The 22,319-nt window shown below is 44.5% G+C and overlaps 1 protein-coding gene across 1 annotated transcript in view; it reads right to left on the bottom strand.

Moving 5' to 3' along the window:
• Positions 1 to 22,319, bottom strand: part of Eml6 (EMAP like 6) — a 252,970-nt gene that overhangs the window by 18,182 nt on the left and 212,469 nt on the right. The window contains exons 24-27 of the mRNA XM_051164815.1: positions 17,035 to 17,123; positions 15,501 to 15,677; positions 11,104 to 11,305; positions 10,867 to 10,993 (exon numbers count right to left, since the gene is read on the bottom strand). Coding sequence (XP_051020772.1) covers positions 10,867 to 10,993; positions 11,104 to 11,305; positions 15,501 to 15,677; positions 17,035 to 17,123 — 595 coding nt within the window. The remainder of the gene's footprint in view (positions 1 to 10,866; positions 10,994 to 11,103; positions 11,306 to 15,500; positions 15,678 to 17,034; positions 17,124 to 22,319) is intronic.

Here is a 22,319-nt window from a genome sequence, read left to right as displayed (position 1 = left end):
TTGCTAATGCTGAGACTCTTTAATAAAGTTCCTTATGTAGTGGTCACTGTTCTGCTACTGAGGCCTTGACCTGTGGCTCATCCAAATTAAGACATGCTGTAACTATAAAACAGCAGCAAGACGTCAAGACCTAGTAAAATAGGGCTTTTCTTTTTGTCTGTCTGAGACAATATCCTACCATAAGCCAAGGCTACACACCCTTGTGCCTCTGTATCCCAATGCTGGGTTACAGGTGTGCATTACCATTCTCCGATGTAAAATAATTTTAAAAGAATGTAAACTAACTCATCGATGCTGATTAGAGTTAAGGTAATGTTTTTCATGTGTGGGCTAAATAAAATATATTAAAATAATTTCACCATCTCAGAACCTTTTTAATGTGGATTCCATAGACATCACACATATGGAAATCAATTGTATGTGGACCACCCATTTCTGTTACCCAAGGCTTCTCTAGCAGAAACAAGCCCTTCTTTTAAGCACAACAAAGATAGTTTTGGAGGAATGGGGACCTGGAAAGGATGCTCTCATGTTAGAACAGCCAGGATAGAAGATAGATAAGAGGGACCAGAGGCTAAAAGAAGGGACCATGTGAACCCTGGATGACACGGGAAAGGGAGGGTAGGGCAGGGAGACGGTACTGTTAGACCAAAGGAGCTGCTTTCCTCAGAAGGGAGTTAGGTGTGGGTGGGAAAGGCCAAAACATGTTTGTTGGCTGAAAATGTATCTCCAGCCATGGGGAGATAAAGGGAGAAGAAATGAGGAAGGACATTGATGGGCAGGAAGCTCCAGTCTGAACCGGAAGAGGGACTCACTTCCTCTGAGAAGAGGAAGGAGGAGGTGAGTGGTCCAGGCATGGAGGAAGGCATGACAGAGGAGAGAGAAACATGACAGTCAGGACAGAGCTGTACATATAGCTTCTGCTTTGTCAGTGACAACCGAGAAAAGCCATCTGTCAAGAAGGCCACAGGGCAGCAGCCTGGCTGGTGCAGGACAGCAGAGTCCACCAGAGAGAAAGATGGAAACAGAGCTGTGTAGACTGCCGGGTGCAGCTGGCAATGTGGCGTCTCTGTGGATGGTAGCTGCATTGATGGGAGATCTTGGAGCCAGGAAAGAGGAAAAGTAGGGTGTAAGGAAATATGCAGGGATGGCATCTAGAGAAGTAGACAAAGCTGCAAAGAGAGCGTTCTAGGCACCATGGCACAGTAGCAGTGCAGGGAGCCAGGTGAGCATCGGCCGAGCTCCTCAGACAGGAGCAGGGTAGGAAGAATGGGTGTGTGTAGATGATGGAGTATGGTACCAACTTCAAAGGATGAGACAGACCTGTGTGCTTTTTGAACTCATCCCCAGGAGCATCCTGCTCTCTACACTGCAGTCCACTAATGCTGGCAAGTATCTTCCCAGTCACCACATTTTGACCACAAAGCAGAAGAGAGAGTAACTGTCCCTGGTGTCACCCAGGCCCTTCAAATGGAGTCTCTGAGATACTCAGAGACCACAGGAAGACCCAAATGCAGTACTGACACCGTTTTTTAAAGCTGCTCCCCTTCAACAGAGAAATTCTTGCCTAGTTTTAAAGCTTTTATTTTTCAATTTCTGAGAGTAAGTTTCTTTCAACTAATTACATGGGTATAGTAAGTATTAAAACCACACACTAGAGTTTTACCTCTGGGTTTTTATGTCTTTTTTTGTTTTTTGTTTTTTTGTTTTTGAGACAAGGTTTCTCTGTTACAGAGCCTGTCCTAGACTCTCTTTGTAGACCAGGCTGGCCCCAAAATCACAGAGATTCACCTGCCTCTGCCTCCTGAGTGCTATGTTTTTTATGTCTTACTACTCTGAAAAAGCCTGACTATGCTATAATGCACAACAATTTTAATTTTATAAATTATCACTTATGTATAGAAGTCACATTTTGCTTCAAACCAACATAAAAAGCCAAGAGGTTTAAAGAGAGAAAACTGTTTATGAAAACAGCATTAAATTCATGAAAAAGCCAATTATTAAGCTTTTCATGATCACCCACCTAAACATACACCTTAGAAAGAATTGTTTCTACCATTTCAGGGTTTAATAGATATTTTAATTTTAGCTCATTCCATCCACCTTTATAAAAACAAAAACAAAAAACAAAATTCTGACTACATCCTATTTGCTTAGAGTACTTACTTAGGAGAGGGTTTTTCTCATACTCTGGGGTAGAGTGAGAAAGGAGAACTGAGACCAGAGAGAAGGTCTTTGGGGACAGGGCCTTTCTTATACAAAGTCACTCTCCTACCAGGAGAGCTGGGTTTGTGATTATGCAAAACATAAGCAACCACAGGACTCTGCTGGCAAGCTCTTGAATACTCCCAGTCCACCAATGGAATAGGAGTGCTGGGTTAAAGGATCCTGCCTCCCAGTGGGGCATAGCCAGATCTCCAAGCTCACTGCTTTAGTAGACTAAGCCTCAAGTGAGAATTTAGTAGCATTCAGGGGTCTCAGTATGGCCTATTCTGCAACACTTGCTTAGAAAGCTGTCAGTTTGTCGCCAACAATATAAGCTTACAGAGCAGCTATTGACAAAGCAGGACAAAGAGCCTCTGTGGGCCTCTGAGCCAAAGAGGCTGTTCACTCACAGTTGACATGATCACGGAGCCTTGGCCTGCTTCATGCCGCCTCTGGCAAGCTTGAAATTCCCACACAGCTACTGATTAAAAGCAAAGCATTTTTTCAAAATTGGGGGCAGGTTCTCCCAGGAGATTTCCTTCTCCAAACATAGCATAAAAGGCTAGAGGAAAAAAAACCTGAGATTACCTATATATGGAGATTTGCTTTAACTCAAGGAAATGTGTCTAACTTTCCTGTATTTTTAACCCTGCCAGTCATGAACATGGTCTAACATGTTCTTTGTTTCATCACACACTGGCCAACAGGGCATCTTGGTGTGTAAAGTAGGTTGATGATTATGGTGACACATGTATGATTTGTAGTTCCTTTTGCCTTTTGAGACACAGATTTAAACCAAACAAGCATTTTAATTTCTAATGCATAGATGATATGGATAAAAAAAAATCAAGCTATCCCCTCGGCCAGCTGGAACATCCTTAGACTCTGCAGGGGTCATCTATCTCCCACAATGACAAGACAGGTCACAGGTGCTAATAAGATGAAAATAAAAGTAGTCGCTGACAGAGAGCAGGTTTGCAGAGCCTTTGGAGGACAGATTCATTCCCTTGCCCATTCAAGAAGCATTTGCTTGCTACTTACTATGTGCAAGGCACTGTGCCAGTTACCTACTATGTGCAAGGCACTGTGCCAGTTACCTACTATGTGCAAGGCACTGTACCAGTTACCTACTATGTGCAAGGCACTGTGCCAGTTACCTACTATGTGCAAGGCACGGTACCAGTTACCTACTATGTGCAAGGCACTGTGCCAGTTACCTACTATGTAAAAGGCACTGTGCCAGTTACCTACTATGTGCAAGGCGCTGTGCCAGTTACCTACTATGTGCAAGGCACTGTGCCAGTTACCTACTATGTGCAAGGCACTGTGCCAGTTACCTACTATGTGCAAGGCACCGTACCAGTTACCTACTATGTGCAAGGTACTGTGCCAGTTACCTACTATGTAAAAGGCACTGTACCAGTTACCTACTATGTGCAAGGCACTGTACCAGTTACCTACTATGTGCAAGGTACTGTACCAGTTACCTACTATGTGCAAGGCACTGTGCCAGTTACCTACTATGTAAAAGGCACTGTACCAGTTACCTACTATGTGCAAGGTACTGTGCCAGTTACCTACTATGTGTAAGGCACTGTACCAGTTACCTACTATGTGCAAGGTACTGTACCAGTTACCTACTGTTAGGATTTGGCTTCAGTCTGCCTACTTGTGATGTCATTGCTTACCTGTCACGAGGTCATGACCCTGCCCAGGGCCATATAAAAGGACAGACCCTACAGTGGTATCTCTCTCTCTCTCTACCTCCTCTACCCACTATTCCTTACATTTCTTTTCTCTCTCTTCTTCTTCTACTTACTGTCCCTGTCTCTGTCCCTCTCTCTCTCTGGGGTACCCCCTCCCCCATTTCCTTCTCCCCCCCATGCTCATTTAATAAACCTCATATAATATAATATCTATTGCCTGGCATCTTATTATCTTATCATCTTATTTTCTTTATTAATCATACATTGGTGCCCGTGACTAGGATACTAAACCCAGAGGTCTATTCTGTTGTCTTCACAGTGGAATCCCACCTCCCTTTACTGTCCTTAACAAATTTCTGTAAGCACTCTCTTATTTCTTGCTGCCTCAGACTAACCTAGCTGCTTGCCCCAGGCCCACTGTGGAGAAGCCTTCACTGCCAGCTTTCAAGACTGCCACGGAGGTAAACAGATGCTCTCTTTGTCTCCATTCCCTAGCCCTTGGGAGCCCTGACCTTGGCCCCTAGAGCACACGGGCACTGGGCTTGGGCACAGGAATGGTCTAGGATCTAAGCCTACCCAGGTAAAAAAGATGGTGCTGCACTGCTACATTGCATGGTTCAGAGGTGGGTGGGAAAAGAGATTACACTACAAGGGGTGAGCTCGGGATGACCAGATGGTGCCTGCTACTGCCACTCCCTGCTTCATGGCCAGCTTGTGCATCTGAGGTCAATTGTTTCCAGGTCCCATCTGTCAGTCAGCAGGTAAAGACACCTGGGACATGGAATTCTGAGGGCAATTTTTTGCAGATCCCATCGGTCAGTCAGGAGGTAAAGACACCTGGGACATGGAATTCTGAGGGCAATTGTTTCCAAGTACCCTCCATCTGTCAGTCAGAAGGTAAAGATGCCTGGAACATGGAATTCTGAGGGCAATTGTTTGCAGGTCCCATCTGTCAGTCAGCAGGTAAAGACACCTGGGACATGGAATTCTGAGGGCAATTGTTTGCAGGTCCCATCTGTCAGTCAGCAGGTAAAGACACCTGGAACATGGAATTCTGAGGTCAATTGTTTGGAAGTCCCATCTGTCAGTCAGCAGGTAAAGACACCTGGAACATGGAATTCTGAGGTCAATTGTTTGGAAGTCCCATCTGTCAGTCAGCAGGTAAAGACGCCTGGGACATGGAATTCTGAGGTCAATTGTTTGCAGGTCCCATCTGTCAGTCAGTAGGTAAAGACACATGGGTCATCTCCAAGTCTAGGGATACATAAGCCTCACAAAACAAGGAAGCTATCTCTTATATGAAAGCTGGTAGGCCCTCTTGTTGCTAGGGACTAGGAGGGTAGGGGAGAAATGTGGAGCCCAGAGAAAGGCACCATGAGAGTCTGTTTAGGAGCCTGAATTGTCTTCAGGTCCACAGCTGGGATCACTGACAAAGATGAGAAACTGACAGCGAGGATGAACTCGATGTGGGTGCAGCAAGGAACAGGGTACCTCTGAGGGTACCACCCATCCATACACATGGAAAGAAACTTGACAGAGAAAGGAGTTGCCTGGTCCCCAAGATCCCTCCCAAACTCCCACTGTCACACATTCCCTAACAAAGGGGACAAAGGGAAGTGCCACTGCCACTATCACATAGCCTGAAGGCAATGTCCTTTGCACTTGGAGGCTTCTCTTCATTGCTTTGATTGGTTTGGGAGCCCTTCAGCTAGCATTGCAGATAAAAGGACCGTGAAGGAGCAGCATTCTGTGTCCTTTACTCTACTGGCCTTTGTTTTAACTGGAAAGGTCGTCCCTTCTGCTGTGGCCACCGCTGGTTCTGATGCTGATATTAGAACCTGCTTCTCTGAGCCTCCAATGGGGCTCTCCAGTAATGCTCTAGGCCTTCAGCACCAGACTGGAGGCTACTAAGCATCCAGCCTGAGAGACTGCATCTCTGCTCGGCTCTGTCTCTGCAGTGTGAGACAGCCATTGCTGGACCATTCTGACTGCACTGCGGAAGCCAATTCAGGAAGTCCTCTCTTCACTATCTTCTCATTCTTCCAGTTCTTTTCCTCCAGGGGACCCTGACTAATGCAGCTGCTTTTGTTTTTCACACCAATTAAGAAAGTAATTAATATAAAAATAGTTTTAAATATTCCCTTCTCTTTCTTCTACACACACACACACACACACACACACACACACACACACACACACACACACCCCAGTTGAGTATTTAGACCAAATATATCTGGTGAGAGGCTCGGCAGGAAAGCTGTCAAGCCTGAAGACCTGAGTTCAACTGTCAGGACCCACATGGCAGAAGGAAAGAACTGGTTCTTACAGGCTGCCCTCTGGCCTGCATAGTGGCACAAGTGTACCCTCTCTCCTGCATGCAAATAAATGAATGAATGTAAAATAAATTAAATACACCTGACATATTAGCGACTAGAATAAATGCCATAATTCTATAGTTAGTCATAATTAATAGGTAAACTACATTAAACTGGTGCTTACACAATAAAATTTAAACATTAAAAAACTCGGCTACTTCACCCAATTTTTTTTTCAAAGAGAAATGTCCTTTTCAGACTAGAACAAAGCAAGAGAGGCTGGAAGCAGCCCAAGACCTTTCTGAGCAAAGGAAAATTGTGTCTCAGGTCAAGCAGGATTTTGATTTGTGGTGACAGGTTATGCAGTTTTGGGAGAAGAACACAAAGAACACTGGGTTGAGCCTGCTTTAGTCACAGGTAAAGAGCACAGAAATGGCACATAAATGTTGGAAAGACTGCAGAAGCAGAGAGGGGAAGTCCAGGCCCTTCATTCACTGTTGGTCAGATCATCAAAAGCTACCAGCCTCAGCGCTTATTACTCAAGGGCCTTGACAACAGTGTGGGCTTCTCATACAGGTGTCACAGAGGACACCCTGACTGAAGTGAGTAGTTGTGTGCCAATGTTCATAACATAGCCCAGTTTGTGTTCATGTCTGTACTTTAAAGGTAGGTTTTGTCTGAATGCAGGTTTCAAATGAAGATAGTAAATACAAATCTCTATTATTACCATCCTCTACAGAGTTGAGGTTTTAAAATGCACTATTATTATTTTTTTATGTAAATGGGCATTTTGCCTGCATGTGTATAAGTGCACTGTATGTGTGCCTGGTGCTCACAGAGGCTAGAAGAGGGTGTCTGATCCTCTGGGACTGGACTTATAGATGGTTGTGAGTCACCATGTGGGTGCTGGGAATCAAATCTGGGTCCTCTACAAGAGTAGCCAGTGCTCTTAGTCACTGAGCCACCTCTCCAGTGTCCTCCATGTAGACTGTTAATTTAAATTATTGGGAAATACCTGTGTTAAGTAGTAGGCACTTAAAAATAAGTGCTTGGCTAGGGAGAAAGCTCAGTGGGTAAGGCTTGCTGTGCAAGCATAAGGACTCAAGTTTGAAACTCCAGAACCAACAGGAAAGCTATCAGTTGTCAGTCAGCAAAAGTAGTCAAGGTGAATGTGTGTAGTGCGTGTGTCCTTCCCCACATCGCCTGCCTCCTCCTGCGGCTGGCCCTTACATATGGCATCTACAAGGTCTTCCAGCCTGCCTTCAGCAAGTGGGAGGACCAAGCAGAGCAGACTGTGGGAGAAGAGAACACTGGGCAGGAGTCACCCTACTCCTAGCTATGCACCCCACATGGTTGCTGGGCAGAGGCCTCATCCAAGGTGGGGGCTGGCTGAAAGAGCCATATGGTAAGCTGGGGCAAAGCTGAAGTGCTATTAGCACATCTCACATTTGCTACGTCTCTTCAGAGCAATTATTAGTGTTTCCTCAACTTTCTCACTTCCTAAAACATTGGAACTGAAGATCATATGACTTCTGAAGAGTAAAAGTCACAATATGTTAGAAGTTGTGCAAGAAGGCACAGTGTAGTCTCACAGCGATTTAAAGTCAGCTATCTGAATCTAATTAGAAGCCATCCGTGGCTGTCTTAGAAATTTAAAAGTTCAGTTGCTTCCAAATGATTGATGCAAAACGTGCAGCTGTCAGCAGGCGTTTCTCTCCTCAGTGTGACAGCTGGTGCAGTCTCCTCAGGGAGGAAGGTGGGGAGGGGTTTCAGTCAGGCACAGATGTTAGGAGGCAAAGTGAGGGTCCTTGCATGGAGCAGGTGCCCCAAGAGTACACCTCATCAGTCCTCAAGTGCTGGTCCTCTCACACAGGTTCCCAGTGTAAGTCTTGCTCCAGGTATCTTCAGGCATGACACACCATAGGGACAAGGTAAGATCGGTAGGGCTTGAAGGAACCAGGGGAAGGTGCTGGTCTGGACACTCCCAGGGAGACGCTGGGCACTACTTGGTGTCCTGCTCCTGATACAGGAGCCTTCTGCCTCTGTCCTGCCATCTCTTTCCCTTATCTTTCCCAGGAGGCTAGAGAGCCTGCTCTCCCGTTCATCTAAAGACCAACTGCAACGCCTGATTCCATCCTCCTGCCTTGCTCCAAGTGCCCAGACCTATCCCACACCTGTCACTCATTCTGCATTCTCACTAACTTCCTGAAGGTTCCGTCTGCCTGGTACTTCACTCTTCTGTGCTTAGAAGCTGCCTAGTCTTTTTAAATTAATTAATCAATTAATCATACAGTGCTCTGGCTGTACATACACCTGCAGGCCAGAAGAAGGCCTCAGATCACATTATAGATGGGTGTGAGCCACCATGTGGTTGCTGGGAATTGAACTCAGGACCTCTGGAAGAGCAGACAATGCTCTTAACCTCTGAGCCATCTCTCTAGCCCAGAAGCTGCCTAGTCTTATCTCTGAGGTCTAGAGTCCCCTAAATTACTGACCAGACTGAAGAGACTTCTTGACCTTTGTTCAAGTTCTGATTTCCTCCCTACAGGCTAACTGGTTGCCCTGGCTAATATGGGCATTTTCTGCTCCCAGCATGCCTTGCAGCTGCTATTGTCTCTCTGGTTAAAAGCCCTTCTACAAGGGGGGTTGTCAAGTTTTTTTTTTTTGTAAGTTGTCAAGGAAATTGCTGTCTACAGAAAAGGCCTGATCCTGTCTCTAGACCCTATACTTATCTTAAAATGGTATTCTTTACTACATGTTTTCTTCACTGCCGTCAAGGGTGAATTATTTTTTAAAGTGCCAGTAGAGAAGTGCTTGCTCATAATTCTATGAAGTTTTTTTTCCTGTTTTTTAAAATAAAAATTGATTTCAATATGCCCTAACATATAACAACCCTTCAATCTGGAACAATAAAGAAAATAAGGTGTTTTCAAAAAATTTAATCTTAAACTGGAAAACAGTTTACCTCCTAATCCCCCATCTCATACTAAATTGGACAACATGGCTTTTTATAGAGCTGTGTAGAGAGGAAATCAGACACCGAGTGGTTGTATGATCACAGGCTACACCTGAAACCAGATGTGGTCCCAGGGAATCGGGATGGTGATTACTTGGCTGGTCTAAGTTTCAGTGCGATATACCACTGAGTTTTATAGAACCAGCTCAGACAACCTTGGAATAATGGGCAAGCCATTCACAATGGAATGTGAAATTGGAGACACTGGATACTTTATTTTTAAAAAGAAGACTTAACTCAGACCAAATGCCTTTCTCGGGTAGATCAGTTAAGTGGCATGCCTCTTCATGCATTCTTGTGTGCATGTTTCTTTGTTCCATTTTTAGAATTAAGTCTTTTAACATTATTTTCCCTTTGTAGTCACTTTAAGAAAAAGAAACTAGATTTTAAAAATCATTGCAGAAAAATCTATCTTTTAAGCAAAAGAAAACTCTCCCTTTGCATTGTAACGTGTAATAAAGATGCAAGGTGAGAACTAACATGTAACATGTAATAAACATGTGAGTGGAGACTTAGGGCTTTTCTGCCTCATCATCCATCTTGCCAATACCACGCGAACCCTAAGTCTGTCACTGAACTGAAGCACGAGGTCAGGTTTAAACCCACATCTTACAAGGAAGTGGGAACATCATGTCTACCACATAGCTTCGTTAGGCAGCAGTCCCATCAGAAGCAGAACTGTGGCTCTCACAGCACGCAGCGCAGTGCTGAGGTCCTTGCAATCATCCAGCTACCAGAAGGAAAAGAGCCCACAGCCAACCTTCCAGACGTGGGTCTCCAGGCTCCGTTTTTATTCAGTATTACTCTTCCCAACTGGGAACATAGTCAATTGGAATTATGAGCTTTGCATTTTAAAAGTATACAATGTTTGGCAGTTTCTCTTGTCAATACTTAAAATTACAAACCAGAAAGATACAAAATAGCATTAGAAGTCCACTATCTATGCACCGTACTCATGGTGACGAGATCAAATGGGTCAGGTTTAGAAATACTAGGCTCCTGCATAGAGCTGGAAAAACAAGGACACAGTAGGACAAAGCACATGAAGTGACAGTGTCAAAGAAAGAGTGGAATGGAAGATGCTTCTCCACAGACCCCACCTGCTCCAAAGCCTGACCTGCTCCTCCCCTGATGGTCAGCACTGTCTTGTTAGTCCTGCACCTAGGACTTCCTTTGGGGCTCCCTGGCTTCCTCTTCTAGACCAGGGAAACCTAGTCCAACCAAACTTCTGACCTCTCCAAGCCATACACCATAATCAGTCTGTAAAACCGTGAATGACTCTCAGCTTGTGCTGAGGGCACTGAGCAATTTCTTCCAACTTAAATCTGTGTTAAGACTTTAGGCAGGGCTGGGTGTGGTGGTGCATGCCTGTAATCCCAGCACCACAGAGGTAGGCGGAGCTCTGTGAGTTCGAGGCCAGCCTGGTCTACAAAGTGAGTCCAAGACAGCCAGGGCTACACAGAGAAACCCTGTCTCAAACAAAACAAAACAAAATAAAAATACCCTAGGCAGATAATAAAAGTCTCACTTCGGTATAAATTCAAGGGGAAAGAAAATGTAGTTTAGTTCAGATAGGTTTGCTGTCAGGTACAACAAGTGCAAACAGACCTTGCAGACACCATACCTTTCTTCCATGGACACCTCTTTTAGCTGCTGGTGTGGCTTGGTGCCTTCCATTTCTCTGATGCTCACAGCATAGATCTTCGTGGTATAGTCAATGGCCTTCTCTCTAGCGACGTCGCTGTCATAGCCTCAAACACCAGAAAGAGATCGGGGTATGAGCTAGTTCTCCAGTGTTCAGGAGGAGACCAGAGGAAAATGAACCATCACAATGAAAGGCCCATGGCTGATGGGGGCTCACCTCCGTCTTCTTCTGCATCCGTGTCCGACTCCTCACTATCGACCAGCTTGCTCTCCTGTGTCCCCACAAATTCCCTGGTCCAGATCATCAAGGCTGTGTCAGCACCTCCTACTGTGAGCAGCACGGAGTCGTTGTGTAGCCATCTCACATTGGTGACGTGTGCACTGTGCCCCACGTACTTCTTGAATCTTGCATGCTGTCCCTGCAAACAAAGCCAGAAAGTCAGTGCCTAGTTATTCCTGTTGTCTTTGTTGTTATCTAGGATGTAACAAAACTGTTCGTTCAAAGCAGCAGTTTTGCTAGTATCACTAGAATTCATGCTCCATGCAGGCAGGAATGCTTTCCCCATAAGACTGTTTCACAGCAGGTCTTCAACAGGTATTTTTGGGGCTCATTTGGGAGTTAAGGAAATATAAACAGTTCGTCTCTGTGTCTCTCTGACATCAAACACATCAGGCCCACAGGTTGACACTTCCCAGCCACCTCCCACAGTGGCCTTTGTATCACATCCCTGGTAAGGATAGAAGAGAGCAAGGGACCTCAAGTAATGCTTCACACAAACACAGCACCCATTTCTTCCATTGACCCTGGAAAACATTTCCAACTCAGAAGTCTCTCAGAGAACTGTTTGGAAGACAAAGCAAGCTCCTTTCACTAAACAAGTCTATTAAATAAAATCCAGTTTTCAAGTCATCACTGGAAGCTGTTGGAGTGTGGTGCCCAGTCTGCACTACTATATTAGCAGGTGATGAAGGGTGGGGGGTGGGGTATGCCAGCGGCTGTCTCCAGGGTTGTCCTCACAAGTACAGGGAAGCCAGTGTTGGCACCAGGAAGAGCTTCCATTCTGGGCTCATGAGATACAGCCTGGCAAAAACAGCTCCAGTGGGAGCCACTTAAAGAGGTAGTTTTCCATCCTCTCAGCAGCTCCTGGGGAATACCTTATGCAATGTGGTGAAGCCACATGAACTCCCGGGTCAGGAGCCAGCATTGGTGTACCAGATGAAAACTTGAGCACATGACTGACAAGAGGGTTCTCTGGGGCTTCGGACTGGGAAGCCTGAGACAGCAAGACGCATGGCAGGCAGCAGGGCCAGACACTCGGGGCCGTATTCCTGCAGATCTCTGGATCTGGCTGACCCCTCCCTGTCACTTGGAAACTACCCACTCCTCAACAGCACGGAGAGTGAGAGGACCAGACAAGTACCTGGCAAGCATTATTTCTAAGACCTCCAGAGGTCTGTGTTCCACAAGATCTAATGCCCCCTTGTGGCTTCTGATGGCACCTGCACTCATGTACCCACCCACATACATACACACACACTCGCGCGCACGCGCGCACACACACACACACACACACACACACACATTTTAAAAAGTAAACCTAAAATTGAAAAAAGGACCTGCACAGGTATTTCTGCAAAGAAGGCTTGTAACTTTGTAAAAGTGAATATAATAGGAATACGACTGCAAAGTGAAGAACAAGGCCTAAAAGATGTGCCTAGTTACTCAGTGAGTAAAGTGACCAAGAAGACTATTTAATATATAGTAGCTGACAAATAGAGTTTGAATTCTGGACAGAGGGAGAATGCTGTGAGGCAGGAATAAGAACTCCAGGCATCATCTCTCTGAAGCAGAGTTTCCTTCCACAGCCCAGGCAGACCTTACACTTAGGAGACTATGTCAGCCTATCACGTGCTGGGATTCAGGCACGCAGCACCACCTCTGACCCTGGTGACTCTTCTTATAACTCCCTAAGTCTGTTGGAGCAGTGCCCCATGCCCAGGACCTCAGCCAGTCTTACTTCTATGAGGTCTTGTCTTCAGATACAGTCACAGTGGAGTTAGAGCCACAGTGTGTTTGGAGTGAGGACACATTCACTTTTCAACAGTGAATTTGTTCAACAGACCCGGAGCACTGGAGAAGCAGCAGTACCGACCAGCAGGGTAAGCACCAACTGGGGAACCAGGCATGGTGGCTCATACCTGCAATATCGATGCTTGGAAAGGCAGAAGCAGGAGAAATGCAGCAAGCTCAAGGACAGCCTGATATATAGGTGGTGGGTGAGGGGAAGAGAAGGTTTAATAGTTAGGAGTGATACCTGCTCTTCCACTGGACTGGAATTCTATTCCTAGCAGCCATGTTGGGCACTCACACCTTTAATCCAGTTCCAGGAGAGCTAAGGCCCCCTTCTGGCCTCTGAGGGCACTTGTATCCATATATACACATACTTTTTAAAGTAATAAAAATAATCCAGAGACAGAAACAGAAAGAAAAACCAGGGAGAGAGAGAGAGAGAGAGAGAGAGAGAGAGAGAGAGAGAGAGAGAGAGAGAGAGAGAGAGAGAGAGAGAGAGATGGGGGTGGGAGAAACACAAAAGACCTGAACAGACATTTCTGCAAAAATGAAAAAACCACCAGGGAAATGGGGAGCAGGGGTATGGGGGCCACTCAAGCTCACTCACCAGGGGAGTGCAAAGAGAAACCACGTATGTTAGAATAGCTGCTGCCCCAGAGACAAAAGAACACGTGTTTGGGAAGGTGTGGCGAAAAGGGGACACTGATGTCAATGTTAAGATACAGTTGGTGAGAATGCAAGTTGGTAAAACGTTGTGGAAAACAGCATGAAGATTCCTCAGAACTTACAAAAAGCGCCGTGTTCTATTTGCTGTTTCTCAGCCCCTGTTTTCTTTTTTTAAGGTGGTGGGGATTGCAACCAATACTTGCACAAGTCAGGCAAGCACTGGGCCGCCTCAGACCTGTTTCTTTTGAGCTGTGTGAGGTCCTTGTATGTTCTCGACACAATCCTTTGCCAGACACTGTGAGTGTTCTCTCTCATTTTGCTGGCTGATTTTACTGCTCTGATCTAGGATTTCTAGTTTAGTGCAGTCTCACTTGCTTATTTCTGCCCTTTTTGAGTTCTGTTTTTGGAGTAATATCTGATATCTACCAGGTCTAACAAAAGAGAAGCCAAGCAAAAAGTATCCCAAAGCTCTGACGTGGGTGCTGAGAGAACTCATGTGTTTGATTTTAAATGTGTTAGTTTTGCATAAACCTTGGTTTCAGGAAAAAAATGAAGTAAAAACAAGAAAAATAGAGGAAAGTTTAGAAGATCTCTTAGATTAGACGGTATGTTAACAGACAGAAAATTTTCTTATTTCCTCTTTCAAAGAGATTGTCTTTCAAACCAGAAGAGGCAAAACAGCCCGTGATTAGATATACTGTCAAATGTGATCACAAAGAGTATTGCTAACAGCCAAGGAGTTTAGCGTTGCATACAAGAAGGCTGCTCTATGCACCAGGGAAAACAAGTAGGCATTGGGAAGTGTGGATTCAGGATCTGGTTCAGTCTGGGATGAGATGTCAGATGGGAGTTCAACAAGGAAAGGAACTGGCAGGAATCACAGTTCACAGTAAACCAGTTTCATCCTTTCTATTGGGTGGGTCATTAGGAAAGACTGGAGAAGACAGAGACAATAAATACGACTTTCAGGTATATCTTTACCCTATTTTTTGCTTTGTAGCCTAGACTGGCCTTAAGCTCCCTCACCCTGTGTCTGCCTTTCAAGTGCAGGGGTTACAGCCGGCGCTTACAGCCTGGCTGGTTTCACCAAGCATTTTAATGACGCCTTGGAGGAGACTATGGTACTGTAGAGTTAGAGAATTTTAAATACCTGTCATCAGCTGTAGAATTGAAACGAAATGTGGATTGACATGGAACGAACATTGGTGGGGGTGTCTGACACTGGCATTTGACTGTTCTTTCTTTCAACAATTTAGAGATAAGAATGCGAAACCAAGATGGCATGGTGCTGGGACGGAGTAGGCGGTGTCAGTGGCATTTGAAAGATGTGGGTAGGCTAGAAAGCTAAATAAGATACACATTTTCTCGGTATATGAAATCCTGAATAATCAATAAAAATAATTGGAAAAACTGCTTAAAGACAGAATTGTGTTACTTTGAGGGCCAGCCAGTTCCTAGTCTCTGGAATTATGCAGAACAAGTCAGAAAAGCAGTAGTGTGAGGTGTAAAGATGACACACTGTTCACAGTTCATACAGTATGTTTGGGGGGACCTTTATGTCATGAGAATTTCACTTAAGTCATCCACTTAAAAAATATCAGGGTTTGGGAGGCAGAGGCAGGTGGATCGCTGTGAGTTCAAGGCCAGCCTGGTCTACAAAGTGGGTACAGCACAGCTAAGGCTACACAGAGAAATCTTGTCTCGAAAAACAAAACAAAACAAAACAAACAAACAAAAAGTATCAGGGAAGCTTCTACACAGTATTACAGAAGTAACAAATGGCATTTCTGACTGTCTATGCACTTGAAAACCACTCAGGTACAACAGATATGTAGGTAACTGGTGAGACAGATCAAATCTATAACAAGCAATGTTACCTTGACAGGATATGAAAAGAGCTTCACAAAACCGAAGTCATCCCCAGTGGCTAAGAGGGAGCCATCTTTGGTAAGACTGGCAGCATTGACATCCGTCACGTCACTGTGTGCTGGCCAGATACCTTCACAGGTGGGCCCCAGGACACAGGTCCACGTGTCCCATTCTATCTTCTCAATCTGCAGGGGGATGAAACAGTGTGACCTTTTGTACAGTTTCCTTTCTTTTTGTTTCATTTGAGAGAAATGGCTTTTCAAAGGAGTAGTTGTAAATGACACATTTTGGGACAGCAGGCATTTGTGCTGGGTGATGAGGAGTTCCAATTCTTAGCTGCCACATGCTTTTCTTTTTTTTTTTTTTTAATGAGCCAGTGTCTCATTCTGTAGCCCAGGCTGGCCCAAACTGTCAGTAATCCTCCTGTCTCAACCTCCCAAGTGCTAATATTACAGGGCTCAAGCACTGTATGCAGCAGCTGAGTTCTACTTTTAAAGTAGCTGCATCATTTCTCAATAAGCGAACACTAAGTCAAAAGCATACTTTGACACAATAAAAGTTTGTAAGAGTAGTTATTTCCAGGCCCGGCACTGACACCTTATGCTGGATCAGCCTTTGCTATGGGATAATGTTCTAGGCAGGTAGCCATGTCTGCCCTTCACCTCTTGGACGCCGGTGTCACCCTTCTCTGTGGACACTAGCAAATGTTCCTGGAGGGGGGACTGCTTCTGGCTAAGCAGTGTATGTGTGTATGGGAGTGGGGGGTATTCACACGCTACAGTGAGGTAAGACAATAACTGTGCTTTCTGAGACTGAGGTTAGCAGCAAGTACAAGAGTCTAAGTTTTTCTTAGGCTTGATCTCAATTATCAAAAAATTACCTATGGGCAAAGGACATGGGGAAAACATGTTTCAGAAAGCATCTTCTATTATCACTATGGATAATATTATTTATTATTATAAAAGACCACTGAGAAAATATCTTTAAATTTTACACTCATTAAAAAGCATTATACAAAATGACATGGTGAATGGAAAAGGTAACAGGTGCCACCAGTTTGTTAGCATGCCCAGTGTCCTCAGGGAAATGAAACAACAGAATGCCATCACTATGTTGCTGACGAGTCAGCCCATGTCCTTAGCAATTAGAAAAACAGATTAATGGCTCAGATTTAAGAAATGAAAAAGCCTAATGGTAGATGGTGACCTGTGTTCATAATTAAAATTGACAGGTTTGACTAGAACACACATTTTCAGCTAAAACTCTCTCTCTCTCTCTCTCTCTCTCTCTCTCTCTCTCTCCATATATATTTATATATAATTTTAAATATATAATTTGTTTTCATTTTATACTCATTGGTGTTTTGTCTACATGTTTATCTGTGTTAGAAGCCCTGGAACTGGACTTACAGACAGGTGTGAACTGCTATGTGGGTGCTGGGAATTAAGCCCAGAACCTCTGGAAGAGCAGCCAGTGCTCTTAAGCACTGAGTTATCTCTCTGGTACCTGAAATCTTTTAAAATCTTTATGTAAGGCAGTTACCTCTGACGGCCTTATTGAATGTCTTCTGCCTCTTGGAGCTTCAAAGAAAAGTTGTTCTTTGGCACCGGAATTAACTTGCAACAGTTTCCCTGTTATGGTAGAAATAAGAGAGCAAATTAAACTGTGCATTTGTCATTTTGTTATAAACCCTAAGCACGGCTGCCACAGTTGTATTCACTTTAGCTAGTCTCATAAGTTGAGCTGAATATGTGTTAGCTACACTGTTTCAAAAAGCACATAAATATCATCACACAACATTTCCATGCCCAAAGCTCTAACTTAAAAAATATGGATCTCATAAATGTGACCTTGAGCGTCTGTCAAGGAACAGAAGAGTCAAGTTGGGTGTTCGCTCAGAAGCACTAAAATGAGCTCTGATTTTCCAAGCCATGACTAAATAAAAATTGCCACTCATTTCCCCACTGTTGTCTAACATATAGACAAGGTAACGGCAAACTGTGGGGCAAGAGTCTGACATCGGAAGTGAGATTCATGTGACAACTGCATTTGCTTAGTTCTAAAGTCTAAATCTGCCCTTAAAGTTAGGGATACACAATGCCAACTACAAATATTGACCTTCTCAACCTCGTCTATCTGAAAGCTTCAAAGGGATAAGCCTATCCTCCAACAAAATACAACTATGGTCTCATTCCCTGTGATTGACACAGAAAAAGATTCAACTCTCAAACTCTCCTCCTCCGGGGGCAGCCATCCTTCATGATGGGAAAATGTCATGGCTTATGCTATCTGTTTTTTTCTGCAATGGTTTAATTGTAGAAAATTTCAATTGGGTTTGGATAAGAGAATGATTTAGACAATCCTAATGTGTCCAGGGTCCAGCTCCCACCTGACTCACCTGACTCAGGACTCTACACTGAGCACTTCAGCCCAGGCATTATGCACTTGCCTTGAAATTAATTTACATATTTCCCTTTTCCCCTACAACTGTGTATCTAGGAGCTTTGAGATGCTCTTGAGGAAAGCTATACCCAAAGATTGCTCTGTAGTTTGCATGCTATCCATTTATACAGCCTGAAACCTAAAGGAGGCCTCACGGAGTGTTTCCAAGTGGTAAGCTAAGATATGAGGTTCTCCAGTCTCTTCACTGTTGATATTAATGGTTTCTAATTTGGTAAGTTATCATGTGACTGGGAACAGGGCTGCCCAGACGCTGAGGCTTGAAGGGATCTGACAGAGGGGCCTCTGAAATAGACATGCTTTGCAGATTTTATGGCTAAACACGTGGAGATGGACAAAGACAAAAAAAGAAATGAGGGGGTTTAAGTGATCTCTCACTGTTTAGCATTAGAGGGATGTGAGCAACCATTACTTTTCTGACCCAAGAGGGCCCAGGGCTACACTAGGCTAGACAATCAAAAACTTGTTTTTCTCAGGAAGTTAGCATCAGGGATATGCTGAATCCATGGTGCCCAGCTGGGACAAGATACGGATTTTGGAGCTGAGAGTGACATTTGCGGGGGCAACAAAGACTGGACAGCATGCAAGTGAACTAGGGGGCCAATGTTCCACATAGGACCGAGAGGAGAAGCTGGTGTAATCAGTTGCCTCAAGCAGGAAAGGAGAGAGCAACTGCTTGCTTCATTTCTCAAAAATTTCTAGTTCATTGTTTACTTTCTTTTGGAGACCAGGCTGGCCTTGAACTTGCAGAGATCTGCCAGTCTCTTTCTCTTGAGTGCTGGATTAAAGGTGTGTGCTACCACTGCCAGGCTTCCAGTTCATTCTTAAAGCCAGTATTTAGTTCTTGCTTTCTGCTCTTGCAGGCTATGAGCTCTCTAGATTTTGGAGGCTGTGAGCTCTCTAGATCTTGGAGGCTGTGAGCTCTCTAGATCCTGGAGGCTATGAGCTCTCTAGATCTTGGAGGCTATGAGCTCTCTAGATCTTGCAACAAACTCACCCTTCTTTGTTTTGAAAGCTCAGCCAGTTTGTGTGGGCTTTTGTTCTTTGTAAAATAGAATACGAATTTTAAGAAACTATTTTTTGTGTTTAAGAAAGCCATAATTATGGGTATGTGTTTTCTCCGTTCTTTTAATTATTACATGAAAGAAATATTTAGGTCACAATTCTTTCTTTCCCTCTACCTGCTGTGCATTCTCTTTCTTTGCTTTCTTGTCTTATTCCTGCCCCTAAGTACATGAACACACACACACACACACACACACACACACACACACACACACACACACACAAACACACTGAAATTTGAGGACAAGGGGCAGAAGCAAAGACAAAAAAGTCTGTATAGTCCATATATTATTGCCCCAAATAATAGAAACTGAATTCTTTCATAACTCACAATTTTATCACTAGAAAACTCCACTCACATAGAAAACAGGACAGAAAACCAAACCAAACCAAACCAAACAAACCAAACTGTTCTGATTGCTAAGGAGAGATAGCCAGTCACACAGAGCAGAAGCTTCATGTGTTAGCCCACTTGCCACATATCTTACAAGTCACAATAGTTACAGAATTGTACTATATGAATCAAACTTGCCAGGCCTTTTGCAGTAAAAATGGAAATGAAATGTCCTGTGAAGGCTCCAACTTTCGATTGGCTAAAGATCATACAGTCCTACTGTTTTTGGAAATGAACTTTTACTATCTGGGATAAATGCTGTGCTCTGTCTCTCCCCGTGTATTGTTTTCTCCAGTGTTCCATGCATGAGCTTTCATTTGGGGCATCGATGCTCCTGCAAAAGCAAATGAGCTTGCGGTTGCTATGGGCACGAGGGCTGCTGAAGCTGAGCCTGTGCCTGTGCCTGTGCCTACGCCATCCCCACCCCTGCCAAGCCAGCTGGCTCTGGCAGATGCTTCCACCATTTCTGACAAGATGAGAGGAACAAACTCCTGCATCTAAATTTTGCACTTTACCCCCTCCATGCTATCAAGGCCTCTGCTATGAAAAGCTAGGCTGCAGTTGGGGAGCGTGGCACATCCTGAGATGTAGCACTTAGGGCCCGGCATACCTGGGTGACAGCTAGTTAGTTCATGGCTGATGGGCTGCAGTTAAAGTAGGTGAGCAGCACGGGTACACCTGCTCCTGTTCTCGAGATGGGGTGGACTCTAAAGATCACACGTATTCTACTATGGTCTCAAGCTACAGAGACCACTGGGTCTGACACCTTCATCTCACTGAAGGCCCTTTTAGAAAGAGGGGAGGCCAGTTGGTTCTTCAGAAATCCTGGCCTCTCCCTCATCTTACTCTGAGTGCCTCCCCAGTCATGGAGGCTAGCCTTGGATACAATAAAGGACAGTAAGGTATTGTCCCTCTCCCTCACCAAGTGATGGCTCCACTCTGAGGTACTTTACACAGGCTCCCTCTCAGTGCTTACCCACACCCATTGCTACAACCTGGTCATGGCCACAAAGATCTTGGGTTTTCTATCCTGAACTCTTTCTTCTTCAGTCTACAGCATGTAATATAAGGCCTGCACACTTGAAAAAAAAAAACTCCAAAAATTAACCTAACTCTCCAAATGTAAACCCAAACCACAGTATGGCACCACCTTGCACCTGTTAAGACAGCTACTAGCCAAACAGAACATCCACGTTTTAAGAACACGACGCAAATGACCTGAGCCCTTCTGTACTGCTGCTGTCAAGAAGGCAAAGTGGAGCAGCTACTGTGAAGAACAGCGCAAAGCTTGCTCAAACTATTGCCAACCATCCTAATGACCATATGGTCTACCACCTCCATTCCTGGGTATATACCCAAGGCATTGAACATGGTCTTGCAAAGATACTTGTACACCCAGATAAGAAGCACTGTTTACAATGTGGAGACAACCTAGCTGTCCATCAACAGATAAACACACAAGCAAAATGTAGAATGGACCCATATCCAGCTATCATCCGCCTTAAGAAGGGACTCCGACACGGATCGCTACATGGATGATCCCCGAGGACACCACATGGAGAGAAATGAGCTAGTATGAAAGGACAATATGGTGTGATTCCACTAAGCTGGGTAGAGAATTCCAGTCTCACAAGAGGAATGAGCACTGGAGATGGACCATGGAAATGGGCACACAACAATGGGAACATGCTCCATGCGTGGACTGGCATGTTTAATAATGGTAACATGTTTATGTATTTTGTATTTAAAATATCTTTTAAATTTTCCAAATCAAAATTTCATATATCTTATTTTTCTGTTGGCTTTTCACTTCCAAAATAAAACTACTAATGGGTTTTATTCCCCTAGCAGTGACTGCAGAGGGGAGATTCCATACATTATGTCAAGTGTTGTGGTTGTGTGGTGTGGTGGACTCGGGACAGTCATCTTGCTTTATCGTCCATAGAGAAGGAAGAGATAGGGACAACCACTGCCTCCTTGAGCTTTTAAAGCAATTACTTTATCATCCATAGAGAAGGAAGGGATAGGGACAGCCACTGCCTCCTTGAGCTTTTAAGGCAATAGAACAGAGGATACAAAAGAAGGCAGTGGTGCGAGGCAGCTGTTCCCACTCACCTTTTGGCCTCACCAACTCTAGGTGACTCAAGTGGCAGTGTTCCTGCCTGACAACAGATTCCATCCTGTGCCCTTGACTGTCTGGCTGGCATGGCCCTGACCTGAAAGCTAGGGGGATTTATCTGATTTTCCCTCTGCCCTTGTTGGGACTGGAACCTCTTACAATAAGTCACATGTTTTCCTTTCTACCTATGGCACTCCAAAAACTCCCACAGGCCATAAAACTCAAATAAAGTTCAAATTCCAGCACAGCCAATCTAGCCACAGATAAACAGCTGCCGGTCCAGCCTACAACTATCTCAAAAAATACTTGAAATAAAGTATCATGTATTAAATAACTAAATATAACTAATTAAACACTAAATAGAAATGAAATAATAATTAAATAAGAATACTGCTTCCTGGCTCAGGCCCTTGCCAACTTTCTCTGACTTTTATCAGTTGCTTTGGAGAATGTCCCACTCAGGGACACCTGGAGTCATCCTGTGCCTCTGGAACAAAACTCAGCATGGATGAGTGTGATGTAAGACTTTTGACTCTGTGCTATCTCACTCTCCACATTCCTTTCCTCCATGCCCTCAGGCAAGCACTGCTCACCACTTCTTAACCACCCACGGGTCCTCCCACCTTCCCAGCTCTGCACACCATGTTCCTCTTGCCTGGATAACACCTCCTTAACTTGGTATCAGGTGAACCACACCCACAAAGGCATCTTCGATTTCCCTTGGTGTGCTCCTCAGAACCATGCTGTTTTCCTACCATGAGTGACTCTTGGCTTCTTTGCAAATGAGGA

This window comes from Acomys russatus, chromosome 22, assembly GCF_903995435.1.
Source record: "Acomys russatus chromosome 22, mAcoRus1.1, whole genome shotgun sequence".
In the NCBI taxonomy this organism is placed as follows: Eukaryota; Metazoa; Chordata; class Mammalia; order Rodentia; family Muridae; genus Acomys; species Acomys russatus.
Note: the sequence above shows the minus strand (reverse complement) of the source record. Positions and strands in the feature narration are given on the sequence as shown.